This window comes from Schistocerca serialis, chromosome 5 (assembly GCF_023864345.2).
Source record: "Schistocerca serialis cubense isolate TAMUIC-IGC-003099 chromosome 5, iqSchSeri2.2, whole genome shotgun sequence".
In the NCBI taxonomy this organism is placed as follows: Eukaryota; Metazoa; Arthropoda; class Insecta; order Orthoptera; family Acrididae; genus Schistocerca; species Schistocerca serialis.
In genome coordinates this window covers 492,406,882-492,424,604 of record NC_064642.1, presented here as the reverse complement: position 1 = coordinate 492,424,604, position 17,723 = coordinate 492,406,882, and the positions used below count along the sequence as shown (strand labels likewise).

Sequence of the window (17,723 nt, the reverse complement as noted above, 5' to 3'; positions counted from 1 at the left end):
ACATGAACATTATTGAGCATATCTGGGATGCCTTACCACATCGTGTTGCGGCACTTTTGCGTGTTCACGGAGACCCTACACAATGTTGGGCAGGTGTGCCAGTTTCTTTGGCTCTTCAGTGTATTAGCACACACATACCCATTCATAAAAAATACTCATTGACACACAGTGTTTTGAGGAGACTAATTTCTATATTAAATTGATTGTTATGATTTATTAATGCAGAAATTGTTGAAAGATGCTTTTTTTATCCATTTGTCTTATTCCTTTAGCTGTTGTAGTGTGTTCTCCAGACCACCAGTATTTTATTTGTAAGACATAACTGTGTATGCATCACTCAAGAGAGTGTAGCATTTTAATGGGAAGTCCTGGTGTTCAATTTTCTATGGATGAGAAAATCATCCGAGATGGAACTAAAGCTAAAATCAAACAGGCAAAAAAAAATTGGCCACAGCTGTTTCAATGGGATCATCCTGTCACTCTATAGAAGTGAATTATGGAAATGAAGGAAAACTAAAATATTAATAATTGGACAAGATTTGAACCCTGCTCGTAATGAATGCTAACCCAGTGCCACCGCGTCACCTTCCATGGTGATTTTGCGAAAAAAGTTGAACTGTGTGTAGACATGCTATACAACATAAATTTCCTTGTGAATACCTTTGGTCTTGCAACAATATTAATAATATTGTAATGACTATAAACAAGAAATTATCAAAACCGTTACAGCATAATGAGAAATTGTAAATTTTAAACTGTGGTTGACTGTCATATTCTGTGAGGGATGCATTTTGCATACAAAGAAATTTTGTGAAACTTGTCAGCTATTTCCAGCAAAATCAAATATATGTATAAAAGAAAATGATCCAATCCTTGAGAAGTTTCCTTAAACCGTAGCCACTTGACCAGCACATGGGCATGCATTGCAAAATCTGTATCATTTAAACATAAAAATACCAATATTTTTTTATACATACAAACATTTGGAATAGGCCACATATGAATACCATTTATTTTTACAATAATCAGAAATAGTATATCCCAGGATATTGTGTATTCCATCAAAAACATAGTATGTAAAGATTTCAAATTTGCACATGTTGGTACTTTGTTGTAGCCTATTTTTTAGCATCACAATATGCACTGTTCTGTTGATGCTGTAATAACTACCAAACCACCATTACCATTGTGTTATTGTCATCTCGCATAGAGGATGTCATACATCAGAAAAAAGATTTCACATGTGCTTTATTCTTTTTCCAAATGAATTTTTAATAGTCAACACAAAGCCTTATTGTTGCTGTCAAATCAGTTATGCTGCCCAAACAAGTGACTGGCCAGTTTACACATATGGAAAAAAAAGCAGCACGAGCTTTAGAAACAGACAAGGAATTACATGTAAGACTGGAAACCATTCAATTATGCACTGCTCAAGCCTGTTCAACTGAAACAAATATTGGGAAGCAAGACTGTGAACTGCTCAAGTACCCACTGCTCAATCTGCACAAATGCTGTGCACTGATTTACATCTGGGTGCATTTCATTAAAATGCTAATTATGATTACAGTCTTCATCTTAGTTTGGTCATTGCAAAAGTGGATGAATTTTGTGTGCATTGCAGTAATGTCCAGTGTAAACATGAAACATCTGGAGTATACTAGATGGGTGGAAAAATGAAATTGCAAGAAATTCTTTAATTATCTGATCCATTATCAGTATTGGTATCAGGTGACAGAAACTAATCAAACCATTTCCTGGCAAACATACACAAGGAAACTTCATGTTTTTAAAGGACATTGTTTGGTTTTAAAGAAATATTGTGTGCAAGAATTATGTGTCAACATTAGAAGCGCAAGCGCAAATTTATCATTGTGTAGGGTCATTAATACCACTGTCGAATATTGATCACAAATTACTTCACATTTATTTCGTGGGAAACATGAACAACTTGATGAACACTGTCAATCCAATACAGGCAATAAATGAAAAATTATAGTGGCATTATAAACTTTATTTGATCAACACACCAAATCGGAACAACTTTATGAACACTGTCAATTCAATACAGACAGTAAATGAAAAATCATAACTGCATTACAAAACTTTATTCAATCAACACACCAAATTAGTTTGACTGTTCAGAACTGCCCTTCACTAAATGTCACCTGATGACACTAACACAAGAGTACAGTGCACCAACAATTAATGAAATGGTGATGTTCAGCGAGTCTTAGAAACTCGCCACGGAAACAATAGACTGCAATATCTGATTTTCTTTTGACAAGAAGAAGATGGATAACATTTCAGCATCAAACTGAGAAATCCACAGTGGTGAGGGAATGAATAAGTCAGTGCTGTGAGTGATAATGGGCACTCAAATGAAAATGACAAATTGGAAAAAAGGGAGTAAACTGTTTATTATTTCCAAAGCTATCACTACAACTGTTAACACATTTATCCTGCTTAGAGACAAGATAGTCAGTGCCTTCATGGCAAAAGGTTTATGGTTGCCTACAGAATTGTGACTGTATCCTGGTATGCACCTCTTCATCTGAAACTGATGGCCACTAACATCTTCCTTCAGGACTCCAAAAATATGGAAATCTCATGGAGAGAGAGACAGGGGCTATATGGAGGATATGTAAGGGCTTCCCAGTGCAACTTTGGCAGCATAGTCAAAAAACCTTTGCAACATGCAGGTGGGCCCACCTGTTGCTTCATGTGCACACCTGTATACAATCATCATTCTGTAAGCAGCTGCTAAAATTTTTCCACAAAGAAATTGACCATCTTGTCTCACAGTGGGATAAATATATTGACAGTTACAGCAATTACTTTTGAAATAACAAACAGTTTACTTACTTTTTTCCACATGTGTGTCATTTTCATTAGACTGTTCCCTATACTTTTCATATCAAATAGCAAAAGAGAGGATTGCTACATGCACACATTTTGATTTTGTTGATTGAAAAAGACACACTACATCAGATTTATCGAGTAATGTCAGCAGAAACACCAGATGCCGACACTGATTGAGGCATACTTGAAGTTATCACCAAAAACATGATTCATGGTCCGTGTAGCTTACTCAACAACAATTCACCATGCATATCTGATGGGAAATACTTGCTGAAACTATCACAGGCAATGATGGATATCCACACTATTTTCAAAATTAAACTGGAGATGGGGGCAAATTCAACACTTTTAAAGTATGAAAAAATGGTATTCACTCTTGAAAACGTACAATTCATACGTCAATGTCGAGATGGTGCATCTAATATGGCTCAACCACAACAAATTCACGCATTATTTGCAATTGTATTGACTATGTGCTTTCCATGTAAGCCAAAAGATCCTTGAGAAAAATAAAAACACTACACGAGTAATGACATTCTGCATTGTTTGTGTGCTGTGAGTGACAATCCAGACATTAAATTCACACCACAGGTATAAAATTAGGTGTTGGTTTTGATTGAGGGCATATATTTGGCAGTTGCTAACAAAGCACCTGTATAAATGGCTATGGCTGCACTGAATCAATCTGCAGATTATCTTTTGATAATGGTTTGCTAATGGAAATATGCTTTGATGTCACCAAATTGGGTACATTTGCTGAAACAAATATTTCAAAATTAGTTCCAGAACAGCACATAGCATATGGTATGTATGTAGTTGCAAGCCAAAGCTGCAAATTATATTTCCTGGATGTGCCTATAGACACAGGAAAAACTGTTCTCATTTTGCCTATAATATGATCACAAAAAGCTTTTCACTGGTAATTGCATCCTATGGAATTGTGGTAACTCTTTTGCATTGTGGCCAGAAAGTGCATTCAGCACAGAAAATGCTGTTGAATATGCAAATCACAAAGACACCAACATGTAATATCAGCAAAAATTGTTTAATAGGTAAAGTACTCTAGCAGTCACCTTTGGCTCAGGATTTTTTGTGGGCGTGGAGGCTGAGCAGATGAAGTGGTGGCGCTAAATGTGTAGGAGGCTGAGCTCAGGAGCTGGCAAAGGTAGCTGTCACATGCCCAAAGGTGTCAGTTGAACAACATTGTCTAGGAACATAGTTATTACTGGTGATTTTACAGTACAGAATGTCTTCTATGGCACAGCGGAAGGTGTGCTGAATCACACACTTGAGTGTGACAAAGAATGTGGGACATGCTGGCGTTTTACAGGTCAGGAGCCAACAGCAATGTCATTCGGATAGCTGGATCAGGAATGTGTAGGCACAAGCCTGCTGTGACTCGCCAGCAACTTGTATGATTCCCTCAGTGCACTTGAAAATGGGCGTGTGTGAACACCATACAAAGACAGTGGGTGTCATGAAGGCAGAAGCCCAGGTCTCAGATTGACAACAGAGCAGGAGATGGTGCCACATACAACCAGGGAGGCGGTACGTGGATACCTCGCCCAGCAAGTTGAAGAAAGTAGTTTACAGTAACTTGTTATGGCCATTCACCATGTAATGGCCCAGGCTAGTCCACATCTTCTATTAGTCATGGATGTAATCAAACAGCAGTGGCAGCCTACGGCAGCAAAGTCTCACTGCAGCTGGATAGCTACGGTTTTCACTAAAGCAGCAAGCAGCACATTATGATTCACCATTCCATCGGAATCAGAGATGCAGATGGAATGACCAGACACTGAGACTGGGGCTATTGAAACGGGGGTATTTAAACTGGATATAACATCATTGCAGCTGATGATGCATTCATTTGCCCTCATTATCTGGAGGTGTCAGTGGATTTGTCCCCAAGATAGTGTCTCAGTTATTGTCAGTTCCCCTTGCCTTCACACTTTCCGTTAGTGCTAGGATACCGTAGAGCAGCTGGTCTTAGATGTTACATGTTGTGGCTCTGTATTGCAAGGTTTGCAAATTACATATTGGCTGCTGTCATACTGAGCCATTTGTACTCCTTGATTAAGACTCCACTTGGTGTGACAACATGTTATGAACAGTGCCCTGCCTTCTGCCACATTTGCACTCTGTTCATGCTCCAGATGCTGATTGTGACACGAGGTATGAGCTGGACCTGTTTCTCTGCTCTCTGCACCACTTTTACAAATTTGTTTGAACAGCTGGTATTGGATCTGCTGTGCAACAATACACCCATCCTCAAAAAATTCGGCCTGAATTTTATTTTATCATCACCCTACAGTTACTTCCATTTTACATTGATTAAGGGAATTCTGGTTTGTGCTGTACTATCTTAGTTAAAACTCAGGAGAGTGAGTTCACTACTTCCCGTGTGAATCTATGTTTGACTCTCTAATATAGGCAAGATAGTTCTCATTCTACGTACTATAATCTAATTACAGACATCGATCCAATTGGTTTCAGTTCCTACTCCTTAGTTATGGTGTTGAGCCATTCTGCAGGGAGCTGGTGCAAAAGTAGGAGGAGTGGCAGGTTTGCACCTCGAGCATAGGTAGCTTATATAAGATAGAAACACAGCTGTGCTAGTAGTAGAATGCTGTTTTTCCTGAAAATGTTGGATATGTTTCAATGTCTCTTCCGCAGTAATACACCCCTTTTCTGGTGCAATTTGTGCACATATCGAGAGTAGGGTTTTTGGATTCAAAGTGTCATTCTACCTAAAAAAAATCTAATCTTTCTGATTATATTTTGTGGAGGTAGAATATCCAAAGGTTTTTCCAGCCAGTACAACATTAGTGTCACTAACGTGATTGTGGTCATCCCCATACCCATGATGGTTGCAGGTAAATGATAGTTAGGCCCTGATCCATTACAAGTCAAGCCACTGATCAAGATACCACTGTTATGAAGTTCCATCCTTTCCATGCTCCTAGGTTTTCCATCCTTTTAACAGTTGATGATCACCGTATGTGGCACAAAGATGAGTAAATTCAGTGGGTATCTACTTCCTGAAAATTTACTTCCTGTGGCATTGCACTGCATCGAGTTCACCCTTGAACAACTAAACTTTGCGTGACCGTGTGTCTGTTCAAACTATTGTGGTTGGACAAATGGTAATACTTCCAGGTCTACACTCTCACAACTGCTCTGATGTCATAAAAGTATGTGCATCTCGTCATTCCAAAATCACCAATACTTCTTTAGTCTGTAGTTGCCACTCATGTATTCATGATTTTCCATTTCATTGGGCACAGATGAATGGTGTGACACTGATAACCCATGATTCTACCTACTACCAGGAATCGAATACATATCAGCAGTCTTCCTTTATCTGCCTCCTCTCCAACAGTACTACTGGTAAATTTCCTTGTGTTAACTAAATGCGGAAACTCTGCTAGGAAGCCCTTCTGTGCTTGCCATAACCCTTCCAAAAATTTTTGCAGTGACATCAATTCTGAACTTAGTTGTCCAAGTATTGCATGGTGAACTGCTGCTTGCATGCCTTCTTCTTGAAATCTTGCCTCATCAATTCTGTCTATCAGTGTCCTTAACCATCTTGTGATAGTCATCTTTTCATCCATTGTGCTCAATCATTTCTGAATCATTGCCAAGTTGTTATCTGCTGTTGCTACCATATTATGCACACACTCCATGAGTTCTGTAGCACTCTCTCATGTAACTTCAGTATTTTCCAATGCATTTTGCCCCAGATTTGTTAGTTGTGTCATATTTCACCCTACTGTGGTCTTAGTGTCCCCTACTGCTTCTTGCACCTAACCTATTGTCGTATTCAGTTCCCACAGCATATTTATTTTTTGTCCAAAACAGGTTTTTAACAAGCTGCTCCTGCATTGATCCATCTCCTCTGTATGTGTACAGGTGACTGTTGTACTGTGATTTGCATCAGCTATGCTTTTAGCTTCCCATAAGGCAGTTCTAATTCTTGATAATCATTACTCATTTCCAAGAAAATAGTTTCTTTCCATGCCTCCTTACATAACTCCTTGACTGTGCCTTGTAGTCTACGAATCTCTTTCCTAACTTTCCACACCTTGAAATTTAGTCCCCATATCCTGTGGTGACTGGTCAATAACACATCCTGTTGCTTGGAAACAACACTTCAGAGTTCAGTGGCTGGTAGACTTGTGTCGTCCTTACCAAAATTTTCTAGCCTAACCAGAACCATACGTTCATCATTCATGTTCCATGTGTGTGCTACACTTCTGCATACAAAACAGTGCACAGAACCCAAATGCTTGTTACTTTCTCCTGTAGTAAATCTGTACCCACAGAGACCCAAGTCAGTTTTGCTGTTCCTGTTATGTTATCATGGGAACCCATCTTTATCATGTGTATGCAGTGCAGATGCCAATTCCTTCATGATCAGTGCACCTTGCGACATTGCCTCACTTGTGGCCGTATCACCCAGTGGGAACAAAGTCCCTCTAAGATCATCTGTATGCCATGAAAGATAGATAATATTATGATTAGTAAGGAAATCAAACCGGAGAATCATAGTATACCCTTCACCAACACGTGGCAACGCCTCCATATGCTCAGAGAAAATCTTAGCTCCAGTGCTAAACTAGAGCAGTGTTGCTCCCCAATGAATTTATATCATTATCACAAACACCATGTAACTTGTAACGCAGTGACCCTACTCTCTTTTTACCCAGAATGTGTAGTGCAACAACTGATACAGTGCCCCTGTATCTATTAAAACCCATGTTCTTTGCCATCAATGAAACTCCACAACCAGGATTCTGTTTCTGCATCTACTTGTGCAATACTACAGTGTATTTGGAGCGTTTTCAGAAGGCTGATAAATTTGTGTTCACATTTAATGAACTCTTTTTGTTGATAACAAATTTCCCATTTCTTACTCCTGCACTTCAGTGCTTTATGACCCACTTGTCCACATTCATAGCACTCTGGCTGATGACAGTGTCGTTGGAAATGGCCCTCACATACATATGTGTGACATTTAATTTCTGAAGCAAACACAAGGCAGTCACCAAGACACCTAGATGATATATATGTTTCTTCCAACTATGTGGTGATCCAAATAGCTGCAGCCAAATCAGAAGGATTCTCTACCCTAACCCTCCTTGACATTTCAGTATGAAATACATTGAGATCCCTATGCTCGGCTTCTTGGCATAGCGCCATATTGACTTCCTCATTCTGCATTAGCTCGTACATTTGGATGTTGAACTTTGAGAACCTATTTGAGAATGATTCAGTGAACTCATTATGCTTCTGCAGTAACACATTAACATATCCATCTTCTCCCTAAAGAAGTGAGTACTGTTCCCAACTGAAACCTTTGGGTAAGCACAGCCTTTGTGCACGGCAACTCTTGCCCAGGAAGAATGTTTAATGTACACCTGGTAGATGTCAAATGTGACTCAGACAAATACCCTTAAAACCATACAGGTTAGGAGGTTCACACAGCTGCACAAGAGTTACCCTCAGATTAAAATGAATGCCACAATGAGCCACCATGGCCAATGAATTATACATACAAAATTTCAAGTTACAAACTAAACAAAATGCTTCTCAGTCTCAGCCCTGCACTGTGCAAAGCATTGATTGCAAGATGAGCGAAGCTGCTGTGGTGATGACAATGACATCAGAAACTAGCTGTGGCAGTGGTCAGCCATTTCTGATGCCAGTTGTAGCCACACCAATGTGAGGCCCGTTTCTGACTACCATTGTAGCTGTCACTCCTCAAGACAGGATTTTTAGTGGCCTTGGCAGTTGAGCAGGTAAGGTGGTTATGCTACAGGTGCGGGAGACTGAGCTCAGAAGCTGGGAAGGGTAGCTGTCATATGCCCAAAGTCATCATTTATATGGCCTAGTTTGGATTTTACAGTATATATTGTCTTCTCTGATGGCTGTGAACTAAGGTGTGTGCCAACAGCATATCAAGGATGACTGATGTCATGAAGGCGGATGCTCAGAACTCAAAATCAACTACACAGTGTACAACCAGGGATGTTGTACTCAGGTTGAAAGTGGTAGTTTCTAGTCATTTGGGAAGGGGGAAAGCCCACATCTTACCTCAGTCATGTAGTTAACCCAACAACAATGGCAGCTTGCAGCTGTGAAGTCCCATCACAGCCAGCTGCCCACAGTCTCGGAGCTGAAGTCTTTACTCATGTAGCAGGCAGCATGTCACAATTTGCCAACCGACTTATCATGCTCCTAGTAATATTAAACTTCTGTTGGAATCAGAGATGCAGCCAGAATGACCAGACACTGAGATTGAGGCTTCTGAAACAGGGATATTTAAGCTGGACATAACATCATTGCAGCTGGTGATGTGATCATTTGCCCTCATTATCTATAAGTGTCACTGGACTTGTCCACACCATGGTGTCTCAATTATTGTCAGTTCCCCTTGCCTTCACACTTTCCTTTAGGACATCATAGAGCAGCTGGGATTGGAAGTTACACTTTATGGCTGTGTATTGCCAGACTTGCAGAGTGATGTAATGGATGCAGTCGTACTGTGCCATTTATACTCCATGATTACAACTTGGTTCACTGTGGAAATGTGTTAGGGGCAGTGTTCTACCTTCTGCACCACTGGCGCACTCTGTGCTCCTTTTGACTGTGACACCTGGTACAAGCCACAGTTGATTTTTGGAATCTGTGCCAAGTTTAAAAATTTATATGCGCACCTGAGAATTTGATCGCACCCGAGAATTTGATCTGTTGTACAATAATACTCCGATCATGTTAACTCAGTGTATGAGATAGAGTAGTATGGTGCACAATAAAGCATTGGAATTTTGAGAGAAAAGGAGCAACCTTTCAGTAGTGCACTCATTTTATGGTCTGGTGATTTTTGACAAATTCTGTTAATTGTACTCTCTTCAGCAGCCGCTGATGAAAACTCACTTAATGATGACATTTACAGACATTAACTTTGAAGACCAATGTCTGTACAACTACAACATGATGCGTACATTGAATGTTCCACAAAGCTGTTTTTGGTTACTGAGAATAGGAAATCGGCAGTCGATGAATCCACATGGTGTATCACATTTTCAACAAAATTCTGTAAAATCACACCAATCACAGATGAATTGATTTACAAAGTTTTCCTGGATTTCACATACAAATACCAAACTTAGCAGTTGCTCAGTGGATATGCTGTGTTAGCATCCAAAAATGACAGTATCAGTACCATAAATTTCAGCATTTTAAAAGAAATACCAGGTGAAGCAACAATGTATCAGTTCATTGACACTGTAATAATCATGACCAAGGTGTCAATTATCCCCAAATTCATGTGAATTCAGTAGATTTGTCAGGCGTGCTGCCTCACATATTAACACTGAAAATTAGCAGGCCTGTCATTCTTGACTGAACTGTAAATCCATAACTGCTTTGGAATGCTACCAGGCTTTGAATGAAAGATATTATAAACAATATCATTGTAGCTACAATTTTAAAATAAAATTTGTGGGACAAGATGTACTGTTGCCATGCTTCCCAGTGATTGCAATGTATGTCATTGGAATTGAAGTGTCTGCAGTTTCTGGGACAGTCACTACAACTGTGTGGACTAAATTTGGCAATTCCATGTTTTTCACGTAGACAGCTGTATGCGACCTGCTCACACGTCGGAAAACCTTCAGATTTATCCATATATGTGCGACATTGGGGTGGCAGGGAGTGTGTGGGGGGAGGGGTGGGGGTGAAATATGTATCCAAAACACTTCAATAAATGGAATTTAAACACAAGTCATTTCTCTTTTTGAGTGGCAATGCAATGCAAGCTGGGTCCTTGCTGTTTTTATAGTATTATCTTCAACCTTTCTTTCTCTTTGTACTTACTTAGATATTACAAACTCTGACCAAGTAGTAGTACAATTTATTAAATGAAAATTTCTTTTGTATAACTTTACTATAACCAATAGAAAAATTTGGTAATAGGAAACTGCTATGTAATTTGGTAGATTTTTTTTCCGTGGGCAGGACTGCTCAATAAACAGCATCACACAAATTGTGAGATGTGGGGAGTCTATGCCCCAAATATATGTTTATATTTAATTATGGGATAAGATTATGTTTTTATTATTGATTGTTTATTTATTAGAAGAGAAATCAGTTTCTTGCCTAATATAATATCGTCCAGAATTTCATTTCAGCTGTACTTCACAGTAATTCCTCGTTGTAGCAGAAGGATTGAGGTTACTCACTTTCCACATTGAAAATTAAATAATTGTCACTTCCTGATATCTGTTTTTCATCCTTTTTAATAGGATAGGGAATCACCAAACAAACATGCCCAATCATCAGATGTCTATAGGATCAAAACTGCTGATAGTGTAAAAGATAACGAAAAAAGATATGGAGTTTTATACGATGATACGCCTCCACCCATACCACCACCTCCTCTGAACTACTTGAAGAATGCTGCTGCTCACAGGGCATCAGGTGAGTATTTGATTTGTTTTTACAATATTAGTGCAACTAGTGGTAAGCTTACTACAGTATGGCAGTAGTCTTTTGATTTATCAACCATTTTCATGACAATTCTGTGGAAATGATTAGTGACAAGGCTGTGCTTAGTTTTATTTCTTCGTTTGACAAATAGTTTCTGATGAAATTGAGTGTCATCATTTTATTAATTGTTATGTGGCTGCTTAAATCTGTTTTTCATATGTCTGAAAAAGATGCTAAGCAGTCAGTTGTTCTTGTCTATTTCATAACATAGATAGTCTCTAAAACACTGCTTTGTAGTTTTCAAATCTCCATATTACTGTTTTCATTCGCATTGGTATGCTGCTCTATTTGGGGAGCCAGTAAGTGAAATTCATTTCACCATAGCCAAGCTTTAGTGTGGGCAAAAGTCAGTGTGGAATAAAAATAGTGAAACACATTATTACAATTTTTTGCCTTAGGCTAATAACTACTAACCAGGTTTTTCTGGTAATTACAGGTAAAATAAATTCCACAAAATTTTATAGGTGTTATGTTCTCAGATGTCCCTTTTAATTTAAACTGCTTTTGAAAATGGCTATTTCTCATCTAAAGCCTCTGTAATTGAGGTTGCTAATGCATACTCGCCCAGTGACACTAAATTTGCTGATAACTGGCTCAAGTCGTTGTGGTGGAAGGAATATTCACTGCAGTTTTTTTGCTGTTAAGGGGAGGGAGAAAAATACCTGGATTCTACATTGTACACCAAGATTCCGGATTAAGTTTCTAACATCTGTGCTATGTGTCAAAGTGTAAAGGTATGTGACACTGTTGATGGTGATCTCTGTTGATGGTGATCTATTATTCAACTGTAGAAGTTAAGCTGGATGGCCCCTTTGCACAAGCACTAAATTTCACCTACTCCATTCTCTTCACCCATATCAACAGGAACACTACAGTACAGCATACACATATTTAAGAGTGGCAAAAGATGCACGACACCCTTTGGCTGCACCGGGGGTATATAAAATTCCTTGTAATTGGTTGGTTGGTTGGTTTGGGGAAGGAGACCAGACAGTGTGGTCGTTGGTCTCATCAGATTAGGGAAGGATTGGGAAGGAAGTCGGCCATGCCCTTTCAGAGGAACCATCCCGGCATTTGCCTGGAGCGATTTAGGGAAATCACGGAAAATCTAAATCAGGATGGCCGGATGCGGGATTGAACCATCGTCCTCCCGAATGCTTGTAGTTGTGGACAGGTTTATATTGGTACCACAAAGAGAAGTGTGAACACCCATCTTCTTGAACATAAGAGGAATTGCCGCCTGGGTCACACGGATAAATCGGCCGTAGCGGAACATGCACCGCAAGTGTGACGATTGATTACTTTCATTCGAGAATGTTGGCATTATCAGAGATGATCTCATAGCCGACACCACGGGATCGACAGTGGCACCCTCTGTACTGCCTATATAATCAGCGCTTCCTTGAGTTCTCTTCGCAGTTTGCCACTGTACGTCAGGGGAGAGTTTTATACTTCGACCACGGCCTATCAGCCCGGAAGTTTTAAGTGAAGACAATACCAGCCGTGAAAGCTTACATTGTATGATCAAACACCTTTACAGGAAGGAAATGTCTGCATCGGTTTGACGACTTGAAGGTATGAACAAGAAGAAAGCACAACTACTGTGTACCCTCACCTCCTTGTTACACTGCAGGGACGGATTCCGAAATTTCTGAAGGTGAAGGGGATGTTTCGCTCGGCTCAGGCTGATCGTATTTACAACCGTGTGGAATCTGCAATGCTATGTGATAGGATTCATCAGACGCGGCGAGCACTAGCGGAAACCAGCAGTAAGCTTTTTCATCTCCACTTAGTTCTTAGTAAAACTATGCAATGTGGCGATGGGAATTAGATTGACAGTCTAACATTCAAAATTATGGAAGTTAGTGCAGAAATATCAGCAAATAGACAGAAGAAGAAGAAGTTCAATAACTTACAGAACAACATTTCAGGAGGTTCAGTTGAGGACAATTCTCGTTCTGTTATTAACCTGTCTGATAAAGATTTATAAAACGTTGAAATTTCTGTACTAGCGAAAGGAGGCAATTTTGCTGTGACGCTCCAAAACGTACCCACAGAGGCTATCGTAGAAAATATTGAGGCAGGTATCCGGCAGCTGCCACAGCAGTCTGCTGACATAATTAGGATGGAAACGGTTAGGATTTTACGTACATGTAAGCCACCTAACAGTAATTTGTCGCAGGCACAAAGGAAGGCGCTGAGGGTTATAAATGCAGATAAAAACATTATTGTTCTTAATGCAGATAAGGGTAATGCCACCGTCATACTGAACAGTGAGGACTATCATGGAAAAATCAATGATATTTTGGTTCCCTCCAATTACAAAAAACTCCAGAAAGATCAGAGTATGAAGATTTTAAGAATGACCAATCGACTGGTGAAAGCGTCTTCATTCGCCTCCGACGATAAGAAGCTGCTTTGTAAAACAAAAGACTTTATGGCATACCCAGAGTGCATAAACCTGAGATTCCGTTGAGGCCAATTGTCAGCGCTATAGGTGGACCAACACACGAGCTAGCTAGACACTTTGCCTCAGTGCTGCAACCTTATGTTGGTACAATGGACAGTCATATTAAAAATTCAGCTCATTTCATCGACAAGTTAAAGGAAACGAGCGTGGGCCTGGATGATATCTTCATCAGTTTTGATATTGTGTCATTATTTACCATGATTCTGGTAAACGAATCTATCTTATGCATAGCAGATATTTTTTGTACCAATATTTTGGCATTATTCTGACACTGCCTCACCACAACCTACTTTCAGTACGATAATAACTTTTATGAACAGATTGACGGGGTGGCTATAGGCAGTCCTCTTAGTCCTGCTGTGGCTAACTTATTTATGGAGACTTTTGAACAACAGGCATTGCAGACTGCCAGTAAGAGACCAGCCAGATGGTATCGCTATGTCGATGACACGTTCGTAGTATGGGCACACAGAGGAGAGGAGTTGGATGCCTTCCTGACACATTTAAACAGCATTAATCCAAAAATCCAATTTACTATGGAGACGGAAAGGAATGGGCAATTGAATTTCCTGGATATGTCTGTGATTAAATGACGGGACAGAACGTTGGGCCTTAAGGTGTATAGAAAGGCCACACATACTGATCGTTATCTACATTAAGATTTAAACCACCACCCTAGACAAAAAAAAAAGGTGTAATGAAAACCTTAGTAGACAGGGCGTACAAAATTTGTGAACCTGTTTATTTAAAAGACGAGATTGAACATCTATGGTCAACTTTCGTGAAGAATGGCTATTCTAGCAGGGATATAGATCGAGCACTTCGCTCTATGCAGAGAATCAGGAGCAACGACGAACAAAAGTCGCCCAAGAGCAAAGTTTTTCTTCCGTTGATTAGTAAGGTCACAGATCGCATTGGGAAAGTTTTAAGCATGTATGGGGTGGAAACTATTTTCAGACCCACCAGGAAAATAAAAGAATATTTAAGATCGGCAAAAGATGCACGACACCCTTTGGCTACACCGGGGGTATATAAAATTCCTTGTAGTTGTGGACAGGTTTATATCGGTACCACAAAGAGAAGTGTGAACACCCGTCTTCTTGAACATAAGAGGAATTGCTGCATGGGTCACATGGATAAATCGGCCGTAGCGGAACATGTTTGCCAGGAAGGTGATCATGAAATAAAATTCACCGAGACGAGCATCATATCGAACCCCTCGCATTATTATGCACGCATGTATAGAGATGCTAACGAGATTGATAAACACCATAATAATTTTAATAGGAAAGACAAAGGTGTTAAACTGGATAATATTTGGATGTCAGCATTGCACCGCAAGCGTGATGATCGATTACTTTCAATCGAGAATGTTGGCATTACCAGAGACAATCTCATAGCCATCACTACGGGATCGACAGTGGCACCCTCTGTACTGCCTATATAATCAGCGCTTCCTTGAGTTCTCTTCGCAGTTTGCCACTGTACGTCAGGGGAGAGTTTTATACTTCGACCATGACCTATCAGCCCAGAAGTTTTAAGTGAAGACAATACCGACCGTGAAAGCTTACATTATACTAAGATTGTCATCAGCATCTAGGATACAGCAATTAGGCATTTGCCTGTTATGTCTTAAAATTTATGCTCACTGTTTCCTTGGTTGACCTATGTCTCTCAATCCTTTCAGGTATGCTCACCATTTTCTTGGTCAGCCAATGTCATTCCTTCCTTTCAGGTTTTAGTTCAGGATATTCCTTGGTAGTCTTTCATTTCTCAGTCCTTTCATGTCATGTTTCCACTTATCCATGTATTGAAAAGTCCAAGTTGGAATATCAACAAAATTATGGAAAGGATAGATTGCTACTCACTGAAAATGACACATTGAGTTGCAGACAGGCACAATGAAAAGTGTGTTACACACTGTGTTTCAGGCCAAAGCCTTCTTCAGAAAAAAAAATAACACACACACATTCATGCAAACAAGCACACCTCACACATACATGACTGTTCTCTCTGGCTGCTGCAGTCAGAATGCAGTGGTATCATGTCAAACAGAAGCAGCAATCTGAAGTGGAGTGAGAAAGGAGGAGGGATAACATGGGGGGGGGGGGGGGGAGGGAGGGAGGACAATGCTGTGAGACTGTGTGTGTGTGTGTGTGTGTGTGTGTGTGTGTGTGTGTGTGTGTGTGTGTGTGTGTGTGTCAGAGAAAAGAGCACAATGGTGGTGGGGGATGTAAGTGGGGAGGAGGTGATACGAACTGTTGGGTGGAGTGACAGTAGATTACCGTAGGTTCAGGCCAGCATGATTTTGGGAGTGGAAAATGTGTAGTAAGAATAACTCCTATTTGTGCAGTTCAGAGAAGCTGATGGTTGAGAGAAGGATCCAGATAACCTGGGTTGTGAAGCAACCATTGAAAACATGCAAGATATGTTCAGCTGCGTGTTGTGCCCCAGTGCTGTCCACTTTGCTTTTGGCCACATTGGGCAGTGGCCATTCACCCTGGTAGACAGCTGGTTGGCAGTCATACCAATATAAAAAACTGTGCAGTGATTTCAGCCGAGCTGATATATGGTATATGACATGACATGTGATCAGTGTTGTCTTGTAAATTATGTATTCTCTTTTGTTTCTTTGTATGCTCTAAACATTTGTATAATTTACAAACTGTATACATTGCTTATTCATAATTAAATGTAACGAGATTTCTGAGCATAAATAGTTGTGTATGTGTTGATAGATTCATTATTATTATTATTATTATTATTATTATTTATTTTCATAGAAGAGAGTTGCTCTGAAGTGGATGAAGAATCTCGCGCAACAATTTTGTCCACCCCAAGTCATGAAGGAACCTTATCAACAGGCAGTCTGAGCCGACGCCACACACGCATGCAGCAACGTATGTCAAGGCAGGCACAGCAAAAGAGGTTAGCTGATTCAGTTAAATCTTCATTAAGAGCAAAATGATAACCTTTAATACAAACATCTCGTACACTAATATTTGTATCTCATACATTAGAATTGAAATATATTAGAACACAGGACATGTTGTGGGTATTCAATGGCCTTTCAGGTGAAAAGGCCATAGAAGAATTCTTATTACTAAATTGTGTGGTTTGTTTACACAAAACATATTAATTTCAGGCTGATCTATAACAGAATCCTTTTAGTTTTGTCTCTGAGTCATTGTTTCCTGCATTTTGTGGGAATTTAAACAAGCCCTCATACATTATACTCTGAGGTGACAAACGTCATGGGACATTGATCTGCACATATACAGACAGCGGTGAGCATTGGTGGAGCTGTCATTTGTGCTCAGATGATCATGTGAAAAGGTTTCTGGCGTGCTTGTAGCTGCATGATGGGAATTACCAGACTTTGAACGCAGAATGGTAGTTGGAGCTAGATACATAGTACATTCCATTTCAGAAATTGTTAGGGAATGCAATATTCTGAGAACCACAATGTCAAGAGTCTGCCAAGAATACCAACTTTCAGGCTTTACCTCTCACCAACAATGCAGTGGCCAATGGCCTTCACTGAACAACTGAGAGCAGCAGAATTTGCTTAGAGTTGTCAGTGTTAACAGACAAGCAACACCACATGAAATAACTGCAGAAATCAAAGTGGGATGTATGATGAACGTATCTGTTAGGGCAGTGTGGTAAAATTTGGTGTTGATCGTCTATGACAGCAGACGACCAATGCGAGTGCCTTTGCTAACAGTATGACATCACCTCCAGTGCTTCTCCTGGGCTTGTGACCATATTGGTTGGACTATAGACAACTGATGTTAGGGTTTGAGTGTCATGCAGACCCCATGAAGCCATGGACTCAAGT

The 17,723-nt window shown here is 39.9% G+C and overlaps 1 protein-coding gene across 1 annotated transcript in view; it reads left to right on the top strand.

Annotated features, from left to right (window-relative positions):
- The window catches only part of LOC126481676 (F-actin-monooxygenase Mical), a 561,514-nt gene that overhangs the window by 496,465 nt on the left and 47,326 nt on the right, over positions 1-17,723 (top strand). Inside the window, exons 27-28 of the mRNA XM_050105609.1 lie at positions 11,169-11,343; positions 16,666-16,810. Of these exons, the coding sequence (XP_049961566.1) occupies positions 11,169-11,343; positions 16,666-16,810 (320 nt within the window). The remainder of the gene's footprint in view (positions 1-11,168; positions 11,344-16,665; positions 16,811-17,723) is intronic.